The 22,608-nt window shown below is 37.0% G+C and overlaps 1 protein-coding gene across 1 annotated transcript in view; it reads right to left on the bottom strand.

The window, feature by feature from the left end:
• Positions 1–22,608, bottom strand: part of CCDC7 (coiled-coil domain containing 7) — a 442,752-nt gene that overhangs the window by 386,904 nt on the left and 33,240 nt on the right. The window contains exon 10 of the mRNA XM_028826154.2: positions 16,047–16,122. Within this exon, the coding sequence (XP_028681987.2) occupies positions 16,047–16,122 (76 nt within the window). The remainder of the gene's footprint in view (positions 1–16,046; positions 16,123–22,608) is intronic.

The raw sequence follows: 22,608 nt of genomic DNA, 5'->3' as shown, positions 1-22,608 counted from the left end.
AAACCAAATGCCGCATGTTCTCACTCATAGGTGGGAACTGAACAATGAGATCACTTGGACTCGGGAAGGGGAACATCATACACCGGGGCCTATCATGGCGAGGGGGGAGGGAGGAGGGATTGCATTGGGAGTTATACCTGATGTAAATGACGAGTTGATGGGTGCTGACGAGTTGATGGATGCAGCACACCAACATGGCACAAGTATTCATATGTAACAAACCTGCACGTTATGCACATGTATCCTAGAACTTAAAGTATAATAATAATAAAAAAAAAAAAGAAAAAAGAAAAGAAAAATTAACAAAACACCTACCCTCTTAGAAAATTTTAAGTATACAATGCAGTATTGTTCACTATGGGGATTCTGCTGTATAATAGATCTACAAACCTTATTTATCTTGGAAAACTGAAACTTTGTGCATTTTAGCCTACAACTTTTCAGCTCCTAAATTATTTTGCGTTCTGTGCCTGGATTCTTTCACTTAACATAATGCCTTCTAGGTCCATCCATGTTGTCACAAATGGAAGGATTTTCTAATTTCTTAAGAGTGAATAATATTCTGTTGTATGCATAGGTACATTATATCCATTCATCCATTATGGATACTTAAGTTGTTTCCATATTTTGGCTACTGCAATGAACATGGGAGTGCAGATATCCCCCTGACATATTCGTTAAAATTCCTTTGGATACATATCCAGAAGCGGCATTTATGGGTCATATGGTAGTTCTATTTTAAATTTTTATGCACTTCCATACTGTTTTCCATAATGGCTCTACCAATTTACATTCCCACCAGTAGTGTTGAAGGGTTCCTTTTTCTCCACATCCTTGCCAAGAACTGTTATATCATTTTTTCTTAATAACAGCCAACCTAACAGGTATGATGTATTATTTCATTGTGATTTTGATTTACATTTCTCTGATGATTGGTGATATATAGTACCTTTTCCTATACCCATTGTATATTTGTATGTCTTCTTTGGAAAAATATCTATTCAAGTCCTTTAATTACTTTTTATCTTCTATTCAGTTGTATGAGTCCCTTGTATTTTTTTTATATTAACCCATTATTATCACATGTATAGTTTGGAAATATTTTCTCCCATTCTATAGTTTTCCATTTCATTTTTTAATTTCCTTTTTTAGGCAAGACTTTTAAGTTTGATGTAATCTCAGTTGTTTATTTTTGCTTTTTTGCCTGTTTTTTGGTGTAACATCCAAAAAAATCATTGCCCAGACCAATGTCATGGAGCTTATGTCCTATGTTTTCATCGAGGAGTTTTATGGTTTCAGGTCATACAGGTAAGTTTTTAATGCATTTTGAATTGATTTTTGTGCATGGCATGAAAATCCAATATCATTCTTTTGCATATAGACATCCACTTTTCCCAGTATCATTTGTTGAAGACACTATCCTTTCCCCATTGCTTATTTCTGACACTTTTGTTGAAGATCACTTGTCCATACGCTTGGGTTTGTTTCTGCACTTGCTAAGCTGTTTCATGGGTCTATATGTCTGATTTTATGCCAGTACCATACTGCATTAATTACTATAGCTTTAAAACATAATTTGAAATCAGAAAGTAAGGGCCAGGCGCAGTGGCTCGGGCCTGAAATCCCAACACTTTGGGAGGCTGAGGCAGGCGGATCATCTGAGGCTACTCAGGAGGCTCAGGCAGGAGAATCACTCAAACCTGAGAGGCGGAGGTTGCAGTGAGCCGAGACCACACCACTGCAGTCCAGCCAGGACGACAGAGCGAGACTCCATTTCAAAAAAAAAAAAAATGCCAGGCACAGTGGCTCACGCCTGTAATCCTAGCACTTTGGGAGGCCAAGGTGGGAAGATCACTTGAGGTCAGGAGTTCAAAACAGGCCTGACCAACATGGTAAAACCCCATCTCTACTAAAAATACAAAAAAAGTTAGCCAGGCATGATGGCAGGCATTTGTAATCCCAGCTACTTGGGAGGCTGAGGCAGGAGAATTGCTTGAACCTGGGAGGAGGAGGTTGCAGTGAGCTGAGATCGCACCGCTGCACTGCAGCCTGGGTTACAGAGTGAGACTCTGTCTCCAAAAAAAAAAGAAAGTAATGTGCTTCCAGCCTTACTACTCTTGCTAAAATTTGCTTTGGCTATTCAAGGCCTTTTGAAGTTGCATATGAATTTTAGGATTTGTTTTATGTCTGTGAAAAATGTCATTGGTATTTTCATAGGATTCACACAGAATCTGTAGATCATTTTGGGTACATGGACTTAATTATAATGGTATTAACTCTTCTAATCCGTGAACATACGATATTGTCCCATTTCTTTGTGTCTTCTTCAATATATCTTATATATTTTATAGTTTTCTGCGTGCAAATCTTTTACTTTCTTGGTTAAATTTATTCTTAAACAGTTCATTTCTTTTCATGCTACTCTAAATGTTTTCTTCTTCACAGTTATTGTTAGTGTGTAGAAACACAACTGATTTGGGGATGTTGATTTTGTAACCTGCAACTTTACTGAATTCATTTATTAGTTCTAAGAGTTTTGGGAGTGGCACCATTCTATATTTGATGGGGGTCGGGGAGGCATCCTTAGGGTTTTCTATATATTAGCTCATGTCATCTAGAAACACATGATTTTACTTCTTCTATTCTGATTTGGATACCTTTAATTTCTTTTTCTTGACTAATTGCTTGGCTACTACATTGGGATTCTGGTACGACATTGAATAGAACTGTTAAGAGTAGGCATCCTTGTCTTTTTCCTGTTATTAGAGAAAAAGTCTTCAACTTTTCACCACTGAGTGTAGTGTTAGCTGTAGGCTAATATGGCCTTTTTACATGGGGAAAATTCCTTGTATACCTAATTTGTTGTACGTTTTTACTATGAAAAGATTTTGAATGCTGCAAAATGCTGTTTCTGCATCTATTGAAATGATCATATGATTATTGTCCTTCAAAATGGTAATAGTGAGCCTGGCACAGTGGCTCATGCCTGTAATCATAGCACTTTGGGAGGCTGAGGTGGTGTATCACCTGAGGTCAGGAGTTCAAGACCAGCCTGGTCAACATGGAGAAACTGTATCTCCACTAAAAATACAAAAATTAGCCAGGCGTAGTGGCAGGTGCCTGTAATTCCAGCTACTCAGGAGGCTAAGGCAGGAGAATTGCTTGAACCCAGGAGGCAGAGGCTGCAGTGAGCCGAGATTGCACCACTGCACTCCAGCATGGGCAACAGAGTGACAATCCATCTCAAAAAAAAATGGTAATAGTAAGTCCTTACATATAAATAATTACTTTGAATATATATATTTAAGTGTAAATGGATTAAATCTCCAACAGAAACATGTCAAGTGGCTGAATGGTTTTTTTTTTTTAAGAACCCAACTACATACTGCCCACAAAAGACTCACATAAACTTTAAGAACACACAGGCCAGGTGTGGTAGCTCATGCCTGTAATCCCAGCACTTTGGGAGGCCGTGGTGGGTGGATCACGAGGTCAAGAGATTGAGACCATCCTGGCCAACATGGTGAAACCCTGTGTCTACTAAAAATACAAAAATTAGCTCGGTGTGGTGGTGCACACCTGTAGTCCCAGCTACTCGGGAGGCTGACACAGGAGAATCACTTGAACCCAGGAGGCAGAAGTTGCAGTGATCTGAGATCGCACCACTGCACTCCAGCCTGGAACACACAAAAGCTAAAAGTGAAGGGATGGAAAAAGATACTCCATGCAAACCAAAACCAAAAGAAGGCACGAGTGGCTATACTTATATAAGATAAGAGAGATTTCAAGTTTTTAGCTGTCTCATGAGACAAAGAAGGTCATTATATAATTATAAAGGGGTCAATCCATCAAGAGGTTATAACAATTTTAAATAATATGCATCGAGATAAGACTACCTAAATACATATAGCAGCTACTAATAGATCTGAATCGAGTGACAGACAGCAATACAATAATAACCCATGTACAGTAATACCCCATTTACAATAGACAGTTCATCTAGACAACAAATGAATATGGAAACATTGGACTTGAACAATACTTTAGGCCAAATGGACCTAATAGACATATACAAAACATTCCACTCAACAGCAGCAGAACATACATTCTTCTTGAGTGCACATGAAATATTTCCCATGATAGCTCATGTGTTAGGCCACAAAACATGTCTTAATATACTTAAGAAGACTGAAGTCATATCAAGCATATTTTCCAATGACAATAATTTGAAACTAGAAATCAATGACAGGAGAAAAACTGGAAAAATTCACAAATATGTAGAAATTAACACACTCCTAAACAAATGATGAGTCAAAAAAGAAATCCAAAGGGAAATCAGAAAGTATCTCGAGACAAACAAAAATGGAAATACAACACACTAAAACTCATGAAATGCAGCAAAAGCAGTTCTAAGTGGCAAGTTTATTGCAATAGATGTCTTCTTTAAAAAAAATGATCTCAAATAAATAACCTAATGTGATACATCAAAGAACTAGAAAAATAACAAATTAAGCCAATAGTTAATAGAATGAAGAAAATTACAAAGAGCAGAAATAAATAATAGAGATTAGAAAAACAATAGAAAAGGTTAACAAAACTAAAAGTTTTCTGAAAAGATAAAATCAGCAAATCTTTAGCTGGATTAAGAAAAAAGAGAGAGAAGGCCCAAATAACCTCAGTAAAGAAAAATGAGACATTACAACTGATACCATAGAAATAAAAAAAAAAGATAATAAGAAATACCACAAAAAAAATTACATTCTAACAAACTGAACAACCTAGAAGAAAATGAGTTAACAACCTAACAAGACTGAAGAAATAAAAAATCTGAAAAGACCAATAATGACCAAGAAGAGTCAATAAATAATTTTTTAAAATCCTGTCAAAGAAATGCCCAAGACTTCCTGACTTCATGGCTGAATTCTACCAAATATTTAAAGAAGAACTAATATAATCCTTCTCAAACTCTTCCAAAATCTTGAAGAGGAATAAATACTTCCAAACTATTTTACAAGTCATCATCAATCATCCTGATACAAAGTCAGACATGGACATCCCAAGAAAAGAAAATTACAGGCCAATATCCCTGATGAATACAGATGTAAAAATCTTCAACACAATACTAGCAAAACAAACTTAACAGTAGATTAAAGGGATCATTCACTATGATCAAGTGGAATTTATCCCTAGAGTACAAGGATGAATCAGCAAATCAATAAATGTTGTGCATCATATTAGCAGAATGAAAGACAAAACCATATGATCATCTCATAAGACGTAGAAAAAGCATTCGACAAAATTCAACATCCTTTCATAATAAGACCTATCAATAAATAGGTATAAAAGGAATGTACCTTAATATAATAAAATCCATATATCAGAACCCCATAGCTAACATTATTATACTCAACAGTGAAAAGTTTAAAACTTTTCCTGTAAGATCAAAAACAAGGATACCCACTCTCACCAATTCTATTCAACATAGTACTAGAAGTCCATGCCAGGGCAATTAGTCAAGGAAAACAAATAAAATGTATCAAAATAGAAAAAGAATAAGTAAAATCATATTTGTTTCCAGATGATATACTCTCCTATATAGAAAACTCTAAAGATGCCCCCAAAAACTTGCAGAACAAATGAATCCAACAAAGTGGCAGGATACAAAAACCAATATACAAAAATCAGTTGTGTTTCTATAAATTAACAACAAACTATCTAAAAAAGAAATCAAGAAAACAATCCCATTTATAATAGCATAAAAAGAAATAAAATACTTGGGAATACACTTAATCAAAGAAGTGAAAGATCTGTTACACTGAAAACTGTAAGACTTGTTGAAATAAATTGAAGAACACACAAAGAATTGAAAATACATCCCATATTCATGAGTTGAAACAATATTGTTAAAATGTTCATGCTACTCAAAATAACCTACAGTTTCAATGTAATCCCTAGGAAAATTTCAATGACATTTTTCACAGAAATAAAAATAGATCCTAAAATTCATATGGGAACACAAAAGATCCTGAGTAGCCAAAGCAATCATGAGCAAAAAGAACAAAGGTGGAGGCATCACACTATCTCAAAATCTACTACACAAAGCTATAGTAATTAAAACTGCATGACCCTAGCATCAAAACAGATATAGCCAAAAAGATGGCCAAATAGGAACAGCTCCAGTCTGCAGCTCCCAGCGAGATTGACACAGAAGGCAGATGATTCCTGCATTTCCAACTGAGGTACCCAGTACATGTCACTGGGACTGGTTAGACAGTGGGTGCAACCCACAGAGGATAAGCCAAAGCAGGGTGGGATGTCACCTCACCTGGGAAGTGCAAGGGGTCAGGGGATTTCCCTTCCCTAGCCAAGGGAAGCTGTGAGAGACTACTGGGAGAAATGGTGCATTCTGGCCCAGACAATGCACTTTTCCCATGGTCTTTGCCACCAGCAGACCAGGATATTCTCTTGGTGCCTGGCTGAGCAGGTCCCAACCTCATGGAGCCCAGCAAGCTAAGATCCACTGGCTTGAAATTCTCTCTGCTAGCACAGCAGTCTGAGGTCAACCTGGGACACTCGAGTCTGGTAAAGGGAGGGGTATCCACCATTGCTGAGGCTTGAGTAGGTGGTTTTTTGTTTTTTGTTTTTTGTTTTTTTTTGAGATGGAGTCTCGCTCTGTCGCCCAGGCTGGAGTGCAGTGGCCGGATCTCAGCTCACTGCAAGCTCCACCTCCCGGGTTTATGCCACTCTCCTGTCTCAGCCTCCCAACTAGCTGGGACTACAGGCACCCACCACCTCGTCTGGCTAGTTTTTTTGTATTTTTTAGTAGAGACGGGGTTTCACCGTGTTAGCCAGGATGGTCTCGATCTCCTGACCTCGTGATCCGCCTGTCTCAGCCTCCCAAAGTGCTGGGATTACAGGCTTGAGAGTAGGTGGTTTTACCTTTCAGTGTAAACAAAGCCCCAGGAAGTTCGAACTGGGTGGAGCCCACCACAGCTCCCTGGGACACAGCACCTAGGGGAAGGAGAGGCTTTGGGCGCAGCTTCAGCAGACCTAAACATCCCTGCCTGACAGCTCCGAAGAGAGCAGCAATTCTCCCAGCAAAGTGTTCAAGATCTGATAATGGACAGACTGCTTCTCAAGTGGGTCCCTGACCATTCATGTATCCAGACTGAGAGATACCTCCCAGTAGGGGCCGACAGACACCTCATACAGGAGAGCTCTGGCTGGCATCTGGCTGGTGCCTCTTTGGGATAAAGCTTCCAGAGGCAGGAACAGGCAGCAATCTTTGTTCTACAGTCTCCACTGGTGATACCCAGGCAAACAGGGTTTGGAGTGGACCTCCAGCAAACTCCAGCAGACCTGCAGCAGAGGGGCCTATTAGAAGGAACACTAACAAACAGAAAGGAATAGTGATGTTGATACCAACATCAAAGACCAAAGGTAGATAAATCCACGAAGATGGGGAGCAACCAGTGCAAAAAGGCTGAAAATTCCAAAAACCAGAACACCTCTTCTCCTCCAAAGGATCACAACTCCTCGACAGCAAGGGAACAAAACTGGACGGAGAATCAGTTTGACGACTTGACAGAAGTATGCTTCAAAAGATGGGTAATAACAAACTCCTGTGAGCTAAAGAAGCATGTTCTAACCCAATGCCAGGAAGCTAAGAACCTTGAAAAAAAGTTACAGGAATTGCTCACTAGAATACCCAGTTTAGAGAAGAACAAAAATGACCTGATGGAACTGAAAAACACAGCACGAGAACTTTGTGAAACACACACAAGTATCAATAGCCAAACTGATCAAGCAGAAGAAGGGATATCAGAGACTGAAGACCAATTCAATGAAATAAAGTGAGAAGACAAGATTAGACAAAATACAAGTGAAAAGAAACAAACAAAACCTCCAAGAAATATGGGACTATGTAAAAAGACCAAATCTACATTTGATTCGTGTACCTGAAAGTGACAGGGAGAATGGAACCAAGTTGGAAAACACTCTTCAGGATATTATGCAGGAGAACTACCCCAACCTAACAAGGCAGGCCAACATTCAAATTCAGGAGATACAGAGAATACCACAAAGATATTCCTCAAGAAGAGCAACCCCAAGACACATAATTGTCACATTCACCAAAGTTGAAATAAAAAAAAAAATGTTAAGGACAGCCAGAGAGAAAAGGCGGATTACCCACAAAGGGAAGCCCATCAGACTAACAGCAGATCTCTCGGCAGAAAATCTACAAGCCAGAAGAGAGTGGGGGCTGATATTCAACATTCTTAAAGAAAAGAATTTTCAACCCAGAATTTCATATCCAGCCAAACTAAGCTTCCTAAGCGAAGGAGAAATAAAATCCTTTACAGACAAGCAGATGCTGAGAAATTTTGTCACCACTAGGCCTGCCTTTACAAGAGCTCCTAAAGGAAGCACTAAACATGGAAAGGAACAACCGGTACCAGCCACTGCAAAAACATACCAAACTGTAAAGACCATCGATGCTATGAAGAAACTGCATCAACTAACGGGCATAATAACCAGCTAGCATCATAATGGCAGGATGAAATTCACACATATCAATATTAATCTTAAATGTAAATGAGCTAAATGCCCCAATTAAAAGACACAGACTGGCAAATTGGACAAAGTCAAGACCCATCGGTGTGCAGGAGACCCATCTCACGTGCAAAGACACACATAGGCTCAAAATAAAGGGATGGAGGAAGATTTATCAAGCAAATGGAAAGAAAAAAAAGCAGGGGTTGTAATCCTAGTCTCTGATAAAACAGACTTTAAACCAGCAGAGATCAAAAGAGACAAAGAAGGGCATTACATAATCATAAAGGGATCAATGCAACAAGGAGAGATAACTATCCTAAATATATATCCACTTAATACAAGAGCACCCAGATTCATAAAGAAAGTCCTTAAAGACCTACAAAGAGACTTAGACTCCCACACAATAATAGTGGGAAACTTTAACATCCCACTGTCAATATTAGACAAATCAACGAGACAGAAAATTAACAAGGATATCCAGGACTTGAACTCAGCTCTAGACCAAGCAGACCTAATAGACATCTACAGAACTCTCCACCCCAAATTGACAGAATATACATTCTTCTCAACACCACATCGCACTTATTCTACAATTGACTACATAATTGGAAGTAAAATACTCCTCAGCAAATGCAAGAGAACAGAAATCATAACAAACAGTCTCTCAGACCACAGGGCAATCAAATTAGAACTCAGGATTAAGAAACTCACTCAAAACCACACAACTATATGGAAACTGAACAACCTACTCCTGAATGACTACTGGATAAATAATGAAATGAAGGCAGGAATAAAGATGTGCTTTGAAACCAATGAGAATAAAGACACAACATACCAGAATCTCTGGGACACATTTAAAGCAGTGTGTAGAGGGAAATTTATAGCACTAAATGCCCACAAGAGAAAGCAGGAAAGATCTAAAATTGACACTCTAACATCACAACTAAAAGAACAAGAGAAGCAAGAGCAAGTAAATTCAAAAGCTGGCAGAAGAAAAGAAATAACTTAGACCAGAGCAGAGCTAAAGGAGACAGAGACACAAAAACTCTTCAAAAAATCAATGAATTCAGGAACTGGTTTTTTGAAGAGATCAACAAAATTGATAGACTGCTAGCCAGATTAATAAAGAAGACAAAGCAGAAAAATCAAACAGATGCAATAAAAAATGATAAAGGATAAAAAATGATATCACCACTGATCCCACAGAAATACAAACTATCATCAGAGAATACTATAAACACCTCTACAGAAATAAATTAGAAAATCTAAAAGAAATGGATAAATTCCAGGACACATACACCCTCCCAAGACTAAACCAGGAAGAAGTCAAATCCCTGAATAGACCAAATAAAAGTTCTGAAATGGAGGCAGTAATTAATAGCCTACCAACCAAAAAATGTCCAGGACCAGACAGATTCACTGCCAAATTCTACCAGAGGTACAAAGAGGAGCTGGTACCATTCCTTCTGAAACTATTCCAAACAATAGAAAAAGAGAGAATCCTCCCTAACTTATTTTATGAGGCCAGCATCTTCCTGATACCTGGCAGAGACACAACAAAAAAAAGAAAATTTTAGGCCCATATGCCTGATGAACATCGATGAAAAAATCCTCAATAAAATACTGATAAACTGAATCCAGAAGCACATCAAAAAGCTTGTCCACCACGATCAATTCGGCTTCATTCCTGGGATGCAAGGCTGGTTCAATATACACAAATCAATATTCATACTCCATCACATAAACAGAATCAATGACAAAAACCACATGATTATGTCAATAGATGCAGAAAAGACTTTCGACAAAATTCAACAGCCTTTAATGCTAAAAACTCTCAATAAATTAAGTATTGATGGAACGTATCTCAAAATAATAAGAGCCATTTATGACAAACCCACAGCCAATCTCATACTGAATGGGCAAAAACTGGAAGTATTCCCTTTGAAAACTGGCATGAGACAAGTATGACCTCTCTCACTACTCCTATTCAACACAGTATTGGAAGTTCTGGCCAGGGCAATCAGGCAAGAGAAAGAAATAAAGTGTATTCAATTAGGAAAAGAGGAAGTCAAATTGTCTGTCTTTGCAGATGACATGATTGTTTATTTAGAAAACCCCATCGTCTCAGCCCAAAATCTCCTTGAGCTGATAAGCAATTTCAGCAAAGTCTCAAGATACAAAATCAATGTGCAAAAATCACAAGTATTCCTATACACCAAGAACAGACAGAGAGCCAAATCATGAGTGAACTCCCATTCACAATTGCTACAAGGAGAATAAAATACCTAGGAATCCAACTTACAAGGGATGTGAAGAACCTCTTCAAGGAGAACTACAAACCACTGCTCAAGGAAATAAGAGAGGAAACAAACAAATCGAAAAACATTCCATGCTCATGGATAGGAAGAATCAGTATCATGAAAACGGTCATACTGCCCAAAGTAATTTATAGATTCAATGCTATCCCCATCAAGCTACTATTGACTTTCTTCACAGAATTAGAAAAAAAGACTTTAAATTTCATATGGAACCAAAAAAGTGCCTTCATAGTCAAGATAATCCTAAGCAACAAGAACAAGGCTGGAGAAATCACGCTACCTGACTTCAAACTATACTACAAGGCTATAGTAACCAAAACAGCATCGTACGTACCAAAACAGAGATATAGACCAATGGAACAGAACAGGGGCCTCAGAAATAACACCACACATCTACAACCATCTGATCTTTGACAAACCTGACAAAAACAAGCAGTGGGGAAAAGATTTCCTATTTAATAAATGGTGTTGGGAAAACTGGCTAGCCATATGCAGAAAGCTGAAACTGGATCCCTTCCTTACACCTTATACAAAAATTAACTCAAGATGGATTAGACACTTAAACGTAAGACTGAAAACCATAAAAACCCTAGAAGACAACCTAGGCAATACCATTCAGGACATAGGCATGGGCAAAGACTTCATGTCTAAAACACCAAAAGCAATGGCAACAAAAGCCAAAATTGACAAATGGGATCTAATTAAACTAAAGAGCTTCTGCACAGCAAAAGAAACTATCATTAGGGTGAACAGGTAACCTACAGAATGGGAGAAAATTTTTGCAGTCTATCCATTTTACAAAGGGCTAATATCCAGAATCTACAAAGAATTTAAACAAATTTACAAGGAAAAAAAACCCCATCAAAAAGTGGGTGAAGAATAGGAACAGATACTTCTCAAGACATTTATGCAGCCAACAAACTTATAAATATATGCTCATCATCACTGGTTATTAGAGAAACGCAAATTAAAACCACAATGAGATACCATCTCACGCCAGTTAGAATGGCAATCATTAAAAAGTCAGGAAACAACAGATGCTGGAGACGATGCGGAGAAACAGGAACACTTTTACACTGTTGGTGGGAGTGTAAACTAGTTCAACCATTACAGAAGACAGTGTGGTGATTCCTCAAGAATCTAGAACTAGAAATACCATTTGACCCAGCAATCCCATTACTGGGTATATACCCAAAGAATTATAAATCGTTCTACTATTAAAACACATGCACACATATGTTATTGCAGCACTGTTCACAATGGCAAAGACTTGGAACCAACCCAAATGCCCATCAGTGATACACTGGATAAAGAAAATGTGGTACATATACACCATGGAATACTATGCAGCCATAAAAAAGGATGAGATCATGTCCTTTGCAGGGACATGGATGAAGCTGGAAACCATCATTCTCAGCAAACTAGCCCAAGAACAGAAAACCAAACACCACATGTTCTCACTCATAAGTGGGAGTTGAACAATGAGAATACATGGACACAGGGAGGGGAACATCACACACCAGGGCCTATCACGGGGTGGGGGAGAAATACCTAATGTAGATGACAGGTTGATGGGTGCAGCAAACCACCATGGCACATGTATACCTATGTGACAAACCTGCACGTTCTGAACATGTACCCCAGAACTTAAAGTACAATTTAAAAAATGGAAAAAAAAAAAAAAAAAAAAAACAGACATAGCCAATGGAACAGAAGAGAGAGCCCAGAAATAAATTCACATATATATGGTCAACTGATCTTTGACAAATGTCCAAAAACACATAATTAGGAAAAGAATGTCTCTTCAATAAATTGTGTTGGACAGACTGCAGAAGAATGAAAATAGGTCCTTATCTTACCCCATATACAAAAATAGACCCAAAATGAATTAAAAACTTAAATGTAAAACCTGAAACTGTAAAACTACTTGAAGAAAACAGGGTGAAAACTTCTCGACATTGGTCTTGGAAAAGATTTTTTTATATGACCCCAAAAGCACGGGTAACAAAAGCAAAAATAGACAAATGGGACTGCATCAAGTTAAATAGTTTCTTCAGAGCAAAGGAAACAATCGATGGAATGAAGATACAACCTATGTAATGGGAGAAAATATTTGCAAACCATACATCTGATAAGAGTTTAATATCCAAGATGTAAAAGGAGCTCAACTCAACTACAAGAAAACAAATAACCCCATTTAAAAATGGACAAATGGCTTGATATTTCTCAAAAAAAAGATATATGAATGGTCAACAGGGTATATGAAAAAAATGTTCAACATCACTAATCATCAAGGAAAAGTAAATTTAAACCACCAGGTAATATTACCTCACACCTGTTATCAAAAAAATGGCTACTATCAAAAAGAAAAAATATAAGTACTGGCAAGAATGTGGAGAAAAGGGAACTCTTACACAATGTTAGTGAGAATGTAAATTAGTACAGCTTTATGGAAAACAGTATGGAGATTCTTCAAAAAAAAAAATAAAAATAGAACTACCATATGACCAAGCAATTCCACTTCTCAGTATACATCTAAAGGAAATGGGATAAATCATGTTGAGTAGATACCTATACTCCCATGTTCACTGCAGTATTATTCACAATAACTACAATATGGAATCAACCTAAGTGTCCCTAAATGTAAAAATAGATAAAGATACAAATAAAGAACATGTGAAAGATATATATATCTCTTATCCAGCCTTAAAAAAGAAGGAAATCCTGTCATCTGTAACAACACGGATGAAACTGAAGGACATTACGCTAAGAAGTCAGGTACAGAAAGACAATTACTGCATGATCTCACTTATATGTAGAACCAGAAAAAGTCAAACTCAAGGAAATAGAGAACAGAATGCAGGTTACCAGAGGCTGGGGTTGGAAAAAAATGGAGAGATATTAGTCAAAGGGTACAAAATTGCAGCTAGACAAAGGGAAAGTTTCTAAGAGAGTAGTTTTTAAGTGTTTTCACCAGAAAAAAAAGATATATATGTGAGGACTTGGGGTCTGTTACATAGCTTGATTTAGCCATTCCAAAAAGTATGCACACAGAAAAACATCACATTTTATACCATAAATATATATAATTTTGCCAATTAAAAAAAAAACATTTTTTCATGTGTCTGTTGGCTGTATGAATGTCTTCTTTTGAGAAATGTCTGTTCATATCCTTTGCCCACTTTTTGATGGGGTTGTTTGTTTTTTCTTGTAAATTTGTTTGAGTTCTTTGTAGGTTCTGGATATTAGCCCTTTGTCAGATGAGTAGATTGCAAAAATTTTCTCCCATTCTGTAGGTTGCCTGTTCACTCTGATGGTAGTTTCTTTTGCTGTGCAGAAGCTCTTTAGTTTAATTAGATCCCATTTGTCAATTTTGGCTTTTGTTGCCATTGCTTTTGGTGTTTTAGACATGAAGTCCTTGCCCATGCCTATGTCCTGAATGGTATTACCTAGGTTTTCTTCTAGGGTTTTTATGGTATTAGATCTAACATTTAAGTCTCTAATCCATCTTGAATTAATTTTCGCATAAAGAGTAAGGAAAGGATCCAGTTTCAGTGTTTTACACTGTTGGTGGGATTGTAAACTAGTTCAACCATTATGGAAAACAGTATGGCGATTCCTCAAGGATCTAGAACTAGAAGTACCATATGACCCAGCCATCCCATTACTGGGTATATACCCAAACGATTATAAATCATGCTGCTATAAAGACACATGCATACGTATGTTTATTGCGGCACTATTCACAATAGCAAAGACTTGGAATCAACCCAAATGTCCATCAGTGACAGACTGGATTAAGAAAATGTGGCACATATACACCATGGAATACTATGCAGCCATAAAAAAGAATGAGTTTGTGTCCTTTGTAGGGACATGGAGGCAGCTGGAAACCATCATTCTCAGCAAACTACCGCAAAAACAGAAAACCAAACACCGCGTGTTCTCACTCATAGGTGGGAACTGAACAATGAGATCACTTGGACTCGGGAAGGGGAACATCACACACCAGGGCCTATCATGGGGAGCGGGGAGGGAGGAGGGATTGCACTGGGAGTTATACCTGATGTAAATGAGGAGTTGATGGGTGCTGACGAGTTGATGGGTGCAGCACACCAACATGGCACAAGTATACATATGTAACAAACCTGCATGTTATGCACATGTATCCTAGAACTTAAAGTATAATAATAATAATAATAAATTTTAAAAAAATAAAACATTTATTTTAAAAAGAAATTATATGAGTTTACAGGTGAAAAAATATTCACAAACTACATTTTGTATCATTGTAACTTTTAATTTTTTACCTATGGAAAAATACATATAACATAAAATTTACCACCTTAACTATTTTAAGTGTATAGTTCAGCAGTGTTAGGTAACTTTACACTATTTTACAACCAATCTCCAGAACTCTTCTCCTCATGTAAAACTGAAGCTTTGTGTGCATCAAACAATAACTCCCCATTTCCCCCTCCTGCACCCCCTGGAAAACATCATTCTGTCTTCTGTGTCTATGAATTTGACACTGCTCTAGATACCTCATCCAAGAGGAATAATTGCATTTGTCTTTTTTGTGGCTGGCTTATTATACTTAGCAGAATGTCCTCAGGGTTCATCCATGTTGTACCATGCATCAGAATTTCCTTTCTTTTTAAGACTCAATAATAATTTCATTGTATGTATATGCCACATTTTGTTTATCCATTTATTCATTGTTGCACGTGTGGGTTGCTTCCATCTTTTGGCTGCTGTGAATAATGCTGCAATGAACATGGATGTACAAATATCTCTTCAACACTCTTGTTTTCAATTTTGGGGTATACATGCCCAGAAGTGAAATTGCTGAATCATATGGTAATTCTGTTTTTAATTTTTTGAGAAACCAACATACTATTTTCCCATAGCACATATTTTACATTTCATTTTACATTCTCTATGTTTATAATTTTCCATTTAAACATTATACATACATAAAATCATAAAAATTGATATAAGAAATTCTAAATTTGTTGACAGAGGCATTATTTTCTTCTTTATGTTTTCAATATTTCTGCAATAAATACATACTAACTTTTATCAATAAGCATATTACATATGGAAAAATACAATTTTATCTGTCTTTTTTTTAAAATAGAAAAATAAAATGCAAAAATAAAAAATGCTTACCTCTCCAACATATTTGCCTGGTTTTCAAATACTTTCAACATGGTATTAAATCGATTAGTCATTGAATGAGCAGTTTCTATTATTTAAAAAGTCAAAAATGTTAAAGGTTTTATAAATAGCTGAAGTTATAGCTCTATGCTAAATACAACTGCTATAGATGTGAAAGCTAAAAAAACATAAAGAGTGGCTAGCAGGGCTACATGAGGCTACAGAATGCTTATGAGGAACATAGCTACTATTTTATTAAATACCTATTATGTGCAAATCATCATGTTATATTGCATTCTCTTATTCTTAAAATAATCTAAAAAATAAGACACTGTCATAATTTTCAAATAAAGAAGTTCAGGCTCAGAGAGGTTACATAACTTGATCAATACGATATATCTAGTAAAAGACAACTGGATTAATGTCCAATGTATGTGACCTTCTTATGATATGGCATATCAGAGGGACTCCAGGATATTAAAAGAGAACTGCTTTAGTTGATGTTGCTAAGTCAATAAGGTCTATGGGAAGGATCCAGCTAACCTACTAAGCTTTACAACTGTATCAAAGAACCCAAAAGAGAACCCAAGATGCTACTTAAAGGAGAACCAACATAATAAGGATCTACAATAATCAATGAACTATTCGGGTAGTACCACAAGACTCTTCAATCTTGTGACATAAAAAGTATATGACAGAAGACAGTCCCTGCACTAACTTTTCTGCTAGATAAACAAGACATGACACAAAGAAAATATTAAATAACATAGAAGCATACAACAATTCCTAAACATTAATTATATTTTTTCTTTTTTTTTTTTTGAGACAGAGTCTCGTTCTGTCACCCAGGCTGTAGTACAGTGGTGCAATCTCGGCTCACTGCAAGCTCCACCTCCCAGGTTCACGCCATTCTCCTGCCTCAGCCTCCCAAGTAGCTGGGACTACAGGTGCCCACCACCACGCCCAGCTAATTCTTTTGTATTTTTAGTAGAGACGGGGTTTCACCATGTTAGCCAGGATGGTCTCAATCTCCTGACCTCATGATCAGCCCGTCTCAGCCTCCCAAAGTGCTGGGATTACAGGCGTAAGCCACTGCTCCCGGCCAAAATAAAATAATATTTTAAGAGTAATCTGATCATAGCATATGAGATAATTTTAAATTCTGCCCTAAATATGGTAAAGGACTACAAGGAACATCAACTCTTATTTCAGTTACAATTTGAAAATTCAGTCCCCAGAAAGAAGAAAAAGCCATTAGAAAACAGTCCTGGGGGAAAAAAAGGAAGAACACAAAATGACATTAGCAAGATGAGAAAGTAGGAGATAACAGTCTTCATCTCCCCCCTAAAAAAACAACCACTAGACAGCTATCCATGGATGAAAGTGGCCTTGGTAGGGCTCAAAGTCTCAAAGAAGCTGCAGCAAGATAGTAAAGCAGAAAAAAATGGAGAATAACCACACAGACAGGATAGCTGAGGAGATCAGCATACCAGAGACATCTGGAGACGGCAAGGAATGAGGAATAGTGCAGGAACCACAGGTCCCACCATGGTTCTAGTAGCCTGCTCTACAGAGAACACTGACAGCTCTCACCACTAACATAACTACTAACCACTGCCACCATTAAACCCCCAGATAAGAAAAATGTTGCTCCATCCACCACCAAGAAGGAGTCACTGTTTTGCCAACCCAGGACCAAAGCCACCATGCCCCAATTCCATGGGTGACCCAGACCACAGAGTCACAATCTTTCCATATGTACCCAGGCTCCAGCACTTGCTAGAAGGCTGCATCATGCACTCCCATGCCTCAGACACCAGAGCCACTTTCACTGAAGGCTAGCCCCATCCCAGGCCATACAGGCATGCTCACTCTGCACCAGCCTGCGCAATGAACCCTAGCTCTGCCACTCCTCTATGAATCCTATGCTCCAGGTATCTGAGCCACTGCCACAGTGAGCTAAGCCACAGCTCAATCCTGGAACCACTGTTGTTCTGCATGTGTTCACATTCCAGTCCACATCTCTGAGGCTGCACCATGCACATGTATAATATAGTCACCAGAGCCGCTGGCTTTACATGCTAGCCTTGCCCAGGGCCCTGAAGCTGCAGTCTCTCAGTACACATGCGGGCTGTAACCTCAGCTCTGCTGCAACTCTTTGAGACTCTGACTGCACATGCGTCAGACATCAGAGCTACCACCACAACAAGCTAGCCCACACCCAAGGCCCCAGAGCAACTGTTGCTCTCCAGGTGTGACCACATTCCAGAATGTGGCTCTGCAACCACTCAACAAGTGCCTGCATTCTAGACACCAGAACCATTAATGCAGCAGGGATATCCATATCACAGTCCTCAGAGCAGCAGTAGACTTGCACACACTAGCATCTGGACCTGAAAGCCACTGTCAATCCATACATACCTGTGCTCCCAGATCCAAGCTTCTTGACCACTCCACAGGTATCATGCATCAGACATTGGTACCATTGTCACTACAAGCACACCCACAAGCCAAACCCAGAACAAAGAGGTATCACCTCTGCCACAATTTCCCTTAGGGAAGTAAAAGAGATCAGAAGAATTCTGTCAGGCTTTGCCACTGTTGCAGATACCTATGGCCTTGGCCACTGCACACCGCTGAAATTTTTACCCACATCAACCACAGCCAAAAAAGCTACATGGACACTAAACTGCCACATCCTCACTGGATCCTGAATTGCCACATCCCACCCAGCTAGTGTACTCACAACCACCCCATAGGTGAAGATCTTTTCATATAAAACTAGTCCATAAAGTCTAGAAGCAGTGACTCTATCAATATCTGACAAAATATTCAAATACTAGTTTTAAGGAAGCTCAGTAAGTTATAAGAAAACACCGATAGACAACAAAAATCAGAAAAACAACACACTAACAAAATGAGAAGTTTAGCAGAATGATGGAAATCATAAAGAAAAACCAAACAGAAATTCTGCTGCCAAAGAATATAATTAATACAATTAAAATTACAAAAGATAAGTCAAAAAATATGTCAACTATATAATTCATCAAGGAGAAGAAAGAATCTGTAAACTTAAAGAACGTTATTTGAAAATATACAGTTAGGAAAAAAAGAATAAAGAATACAAAGGAATTTTAAAGGCTATTACCTATTGGAAACAATGTTCACTATTCAGGTGATGGGTACACTAAAAGCCCAGACTTCACCACGACACAACATATACATGTAAGAAATCTGAAGTTATCTCCTCTAAATATACAAAAATTTAAATTTTTTAATTCTGAAAAATAAAATAAATAAATAAAGCCTACAGGATTTACGGGACAACATCAAGAGTGTTATCATTTACATTATAGGAATTAAAAAAGAAGAAGAGAAAAAGGGGGAAAAGCTTATATGAAGAAATAATGGCTCAAAATGTCCTGAATATGGGGAAGGATATAAACATTCAGAAAGATAAAAAGTCTCCAAACAGGTACAACCCAAAAGAATATTTCACCAAAACATATTATAACCAAACCGTCAAAAATTAAAAACAAAAAGAGAATCCTGAAAGCAAGAGAGAAAAGAGCTTTCTCACACAGAGAGAATCCCCACAGGGCTACAGCAGTTTTCTCAGTGAAAATTTTGCAGTCTAAGAGAGAGTAAGAAGATATTTTCAAAGTTCTTCAAGAAAAAAAGCTGCCAACCAAGAATACTTTCCCCAAAAAAGTTAGTCTAAAAAATGAAGGAGTGATACTTTCTCTGACAAACAAAAGCTCAGAGAGTTCATCATCATCAGGCTTGCCTTACAGAAATGATAAAGGGAGCTCTTCAATCTGAAATGAAAGGACACTAAGTAGTAACACAAATATATATGAAAGTATAAAACTCACTGGTTAAAGTATGTATATAGTAAAATTACATACTATAATATTGTAACAGTAGTCTGTAAATCACTTATGTCTACAGAATAAAGGGTAAAAGACAAACAAAATACCTATAGCTACAATAATTTCCTAAGGTGTACACAATATAAAATATGTGAATTATGACATCAAAAACATAAAATGCTTAGAGGGGAGTAAAAGTATATCAACAAATCACAAAAGAAGATAGCAAACAGGGAATAAAAGAACAAAGGATCTACGAAACAGCTAAAAAGCAATTAACAGAATGGCAATAGTAAGTCCTTATTTATTAAAGGTAACTTAAAAGTAAATGGATCAAATTATTCAATTCAAAGACATAGAAAGGCTGAATAAATTAAAAAACAAGACTACATGCTGCTTACTCACAGAATAAAAGTGAAGGGATGTAAATAGGTATTCCATGCAATTAGAAACCAATAAATGAGCAGGTGTGGCTAAACTTACATCAGACCAGATACTTTGAGTCAAAAACAGTCACAAGAGACAAAGAAGGTTATTATATAATGAAAAAAGCTCAAGAGAATATAACAAATATATACACACCCAACACTGCAACACCTAAATATATAAAGCAAATATTAATAAATCTGAAGAAAGAGATAGACAGCAATACCATAATAGCAGAGGCCTTCAGTATTCTACATTCAATAATGAACAAATCATCCAGACAGAAAACAAATAAGGAAGCCTTACATTTTAACTACACTTTACACCAATGGACCTAACAAACATATACGAGATATTTCATTTAACAGCAGGAGAATATAGAACTTTCTCAAGTGCAAATGGAATATTCTAAAGGACAGATCTTGAGGCCAGTAAGTCTTATAAAATTTAAGGAGACTAAAATCATATCAGGTATTTCCCAATCACAGTGGCATGAAACTAGAAATAAATAACAGAAGAAAAATTGAAAGATTTACAAATATGTGGAAATTAACATACTCCTGAACAATGGGTCAAAAAGAAATTCAAAAAGAAATCAAAAAATATCTCACAACACACAAAAATGGAAACATACCAAAATTTATGTGATGCAGCAAAAGCAGTTATTAAAAGGGAGATTATAGCAATAAAAATCTACATTAAAGCTGGGCACAGTGTCCCACACTTGCAATATCAGCTACTAAGGAGGCTAAGTGAGAGAATCACTTAAGGCGAGGAGTTTGAGGTTGGAGTGAGTTATGATCATACCACTGTACTCCAGCCTGGACAACAGAGCAAGACCCTGTCTCCAAATAAATAAATAAACAAAGTATACATTAAAAAAAGAAAAAAAGAGCTCCAATAATGTAATGTCACACTTCAAGGAACTAGAAAAAGAACAAACTGAGCCCAAGTTAGTAAAAGGAAGGAAATAAAAGATTAGAGCAGAAGTACATAAAATAGAGACTAGAAAAATCATAGAAAAGTTCAACAAAACTAAGAGTTGGTTTTTTGAAAAGATAAACATAATTGACAAGACTTTAGCTAGACTAAGAAAACAGAGCAAGACTCAAGTAACATCGGAAAAGAAAGAAGAGACATAATAACAGATACCACAAAAATACAAAGGATAAAGACTACTGTGAACATTTATACACCCACAAATTAGATACCTTAAAATAACTGGATAATTCATAGACACATACAACCTACCAAGACTAAATCATGAAAAAACAGAAAGTCTGAACAGACTAGTAATTAGTAAGAAGACTGACTCAGTGATAAAATCCCCCATTTAAAAAAAAAAAGAAAAAACCAGGACCTGATGGTTTTATGGCCTAATTCTACCCAACATTTAAAGAACTAGTAGAATCCTTCTCGAATTCTTCCAAAATCTTGAAGAGGAAGTAGTACTTCTGAACTATTTTACAAGGTTAGTATTACCCTAATACCAAAGCCAGACAAAGACACTATGAGAAAAGAAAACACAGTCCAACATCTCTGATGAATATGGATACAAATATCTTTAACAAAATACTAGCAAACTGAATTTACAGCACATTAAAAGAATCATTCACTATGACCAAGTGGGACTTATCCCTGGGGCGCAAAGATGATTCAAATATGCAAATAAATGTGATATACCATATTAATAGAATAAAAAAATCACATGATCATCTCAATATATGGGAAAAAGCATTTGAAAAAATTCAACATTCTTTCCTGACAAAAATAACAAATTAGATACAGAAGGAATGTACCTCAAAACAATAATGGCCAACTATCACAAGCCCACAGCTACACAGTCAACAGTGAAAAGTTGGAAGATTTTCCTCTAAGATGAAGAACAAGATAAAGATGCTCATTCTTGCCACTTCTATTCAACATAGTGCTGGAATTCCTAGCTAGAGCAATTAAGCAAGGAAAGAAATAAAAGGTATCCAAATAGGAAAGCAAGAAATAAAATTATTACTATTTGCAAAAAAGAAAGAGGGACCATCACTACTGACCACATGGGCATAAAGGGACAATAAACAAATACTATAAATAACTTATGCTAATGAATTTGATAATTTAAATTATATGGACAAATTCTTGGAAATTCACAATCTACCAAAACTCACAAAGGAGAAATTGACATTATGAATAGGCATATATAAAAGAAATTGAATCAATAATTAATAACCTTCCAAAACAGCAGGTACTATGCTCAGATGGTTTCACTTGGCAAATTCTAC

This window comes from Macaca mulatta, chromosome 9 (assembly GCF_049350105.2).
Source record: "Macaca mulatta isolate MMU2019108-1 chromosome 9, T2T-MMU8v2.0, whole genome shotgun sequence".
In the NCBI taxonomy this organism is placed as follows: domain Eukaryota; kingdom Metazoa; phylum Chordata; class Mammalia; order Primates; family Cercopithecidae; genus Macaca; species Macaca mulatta.
Note: the sequence above shows the minus strand (reverse complement) of the source record. Positions and strands in the feature narration are given on the sequence as shown.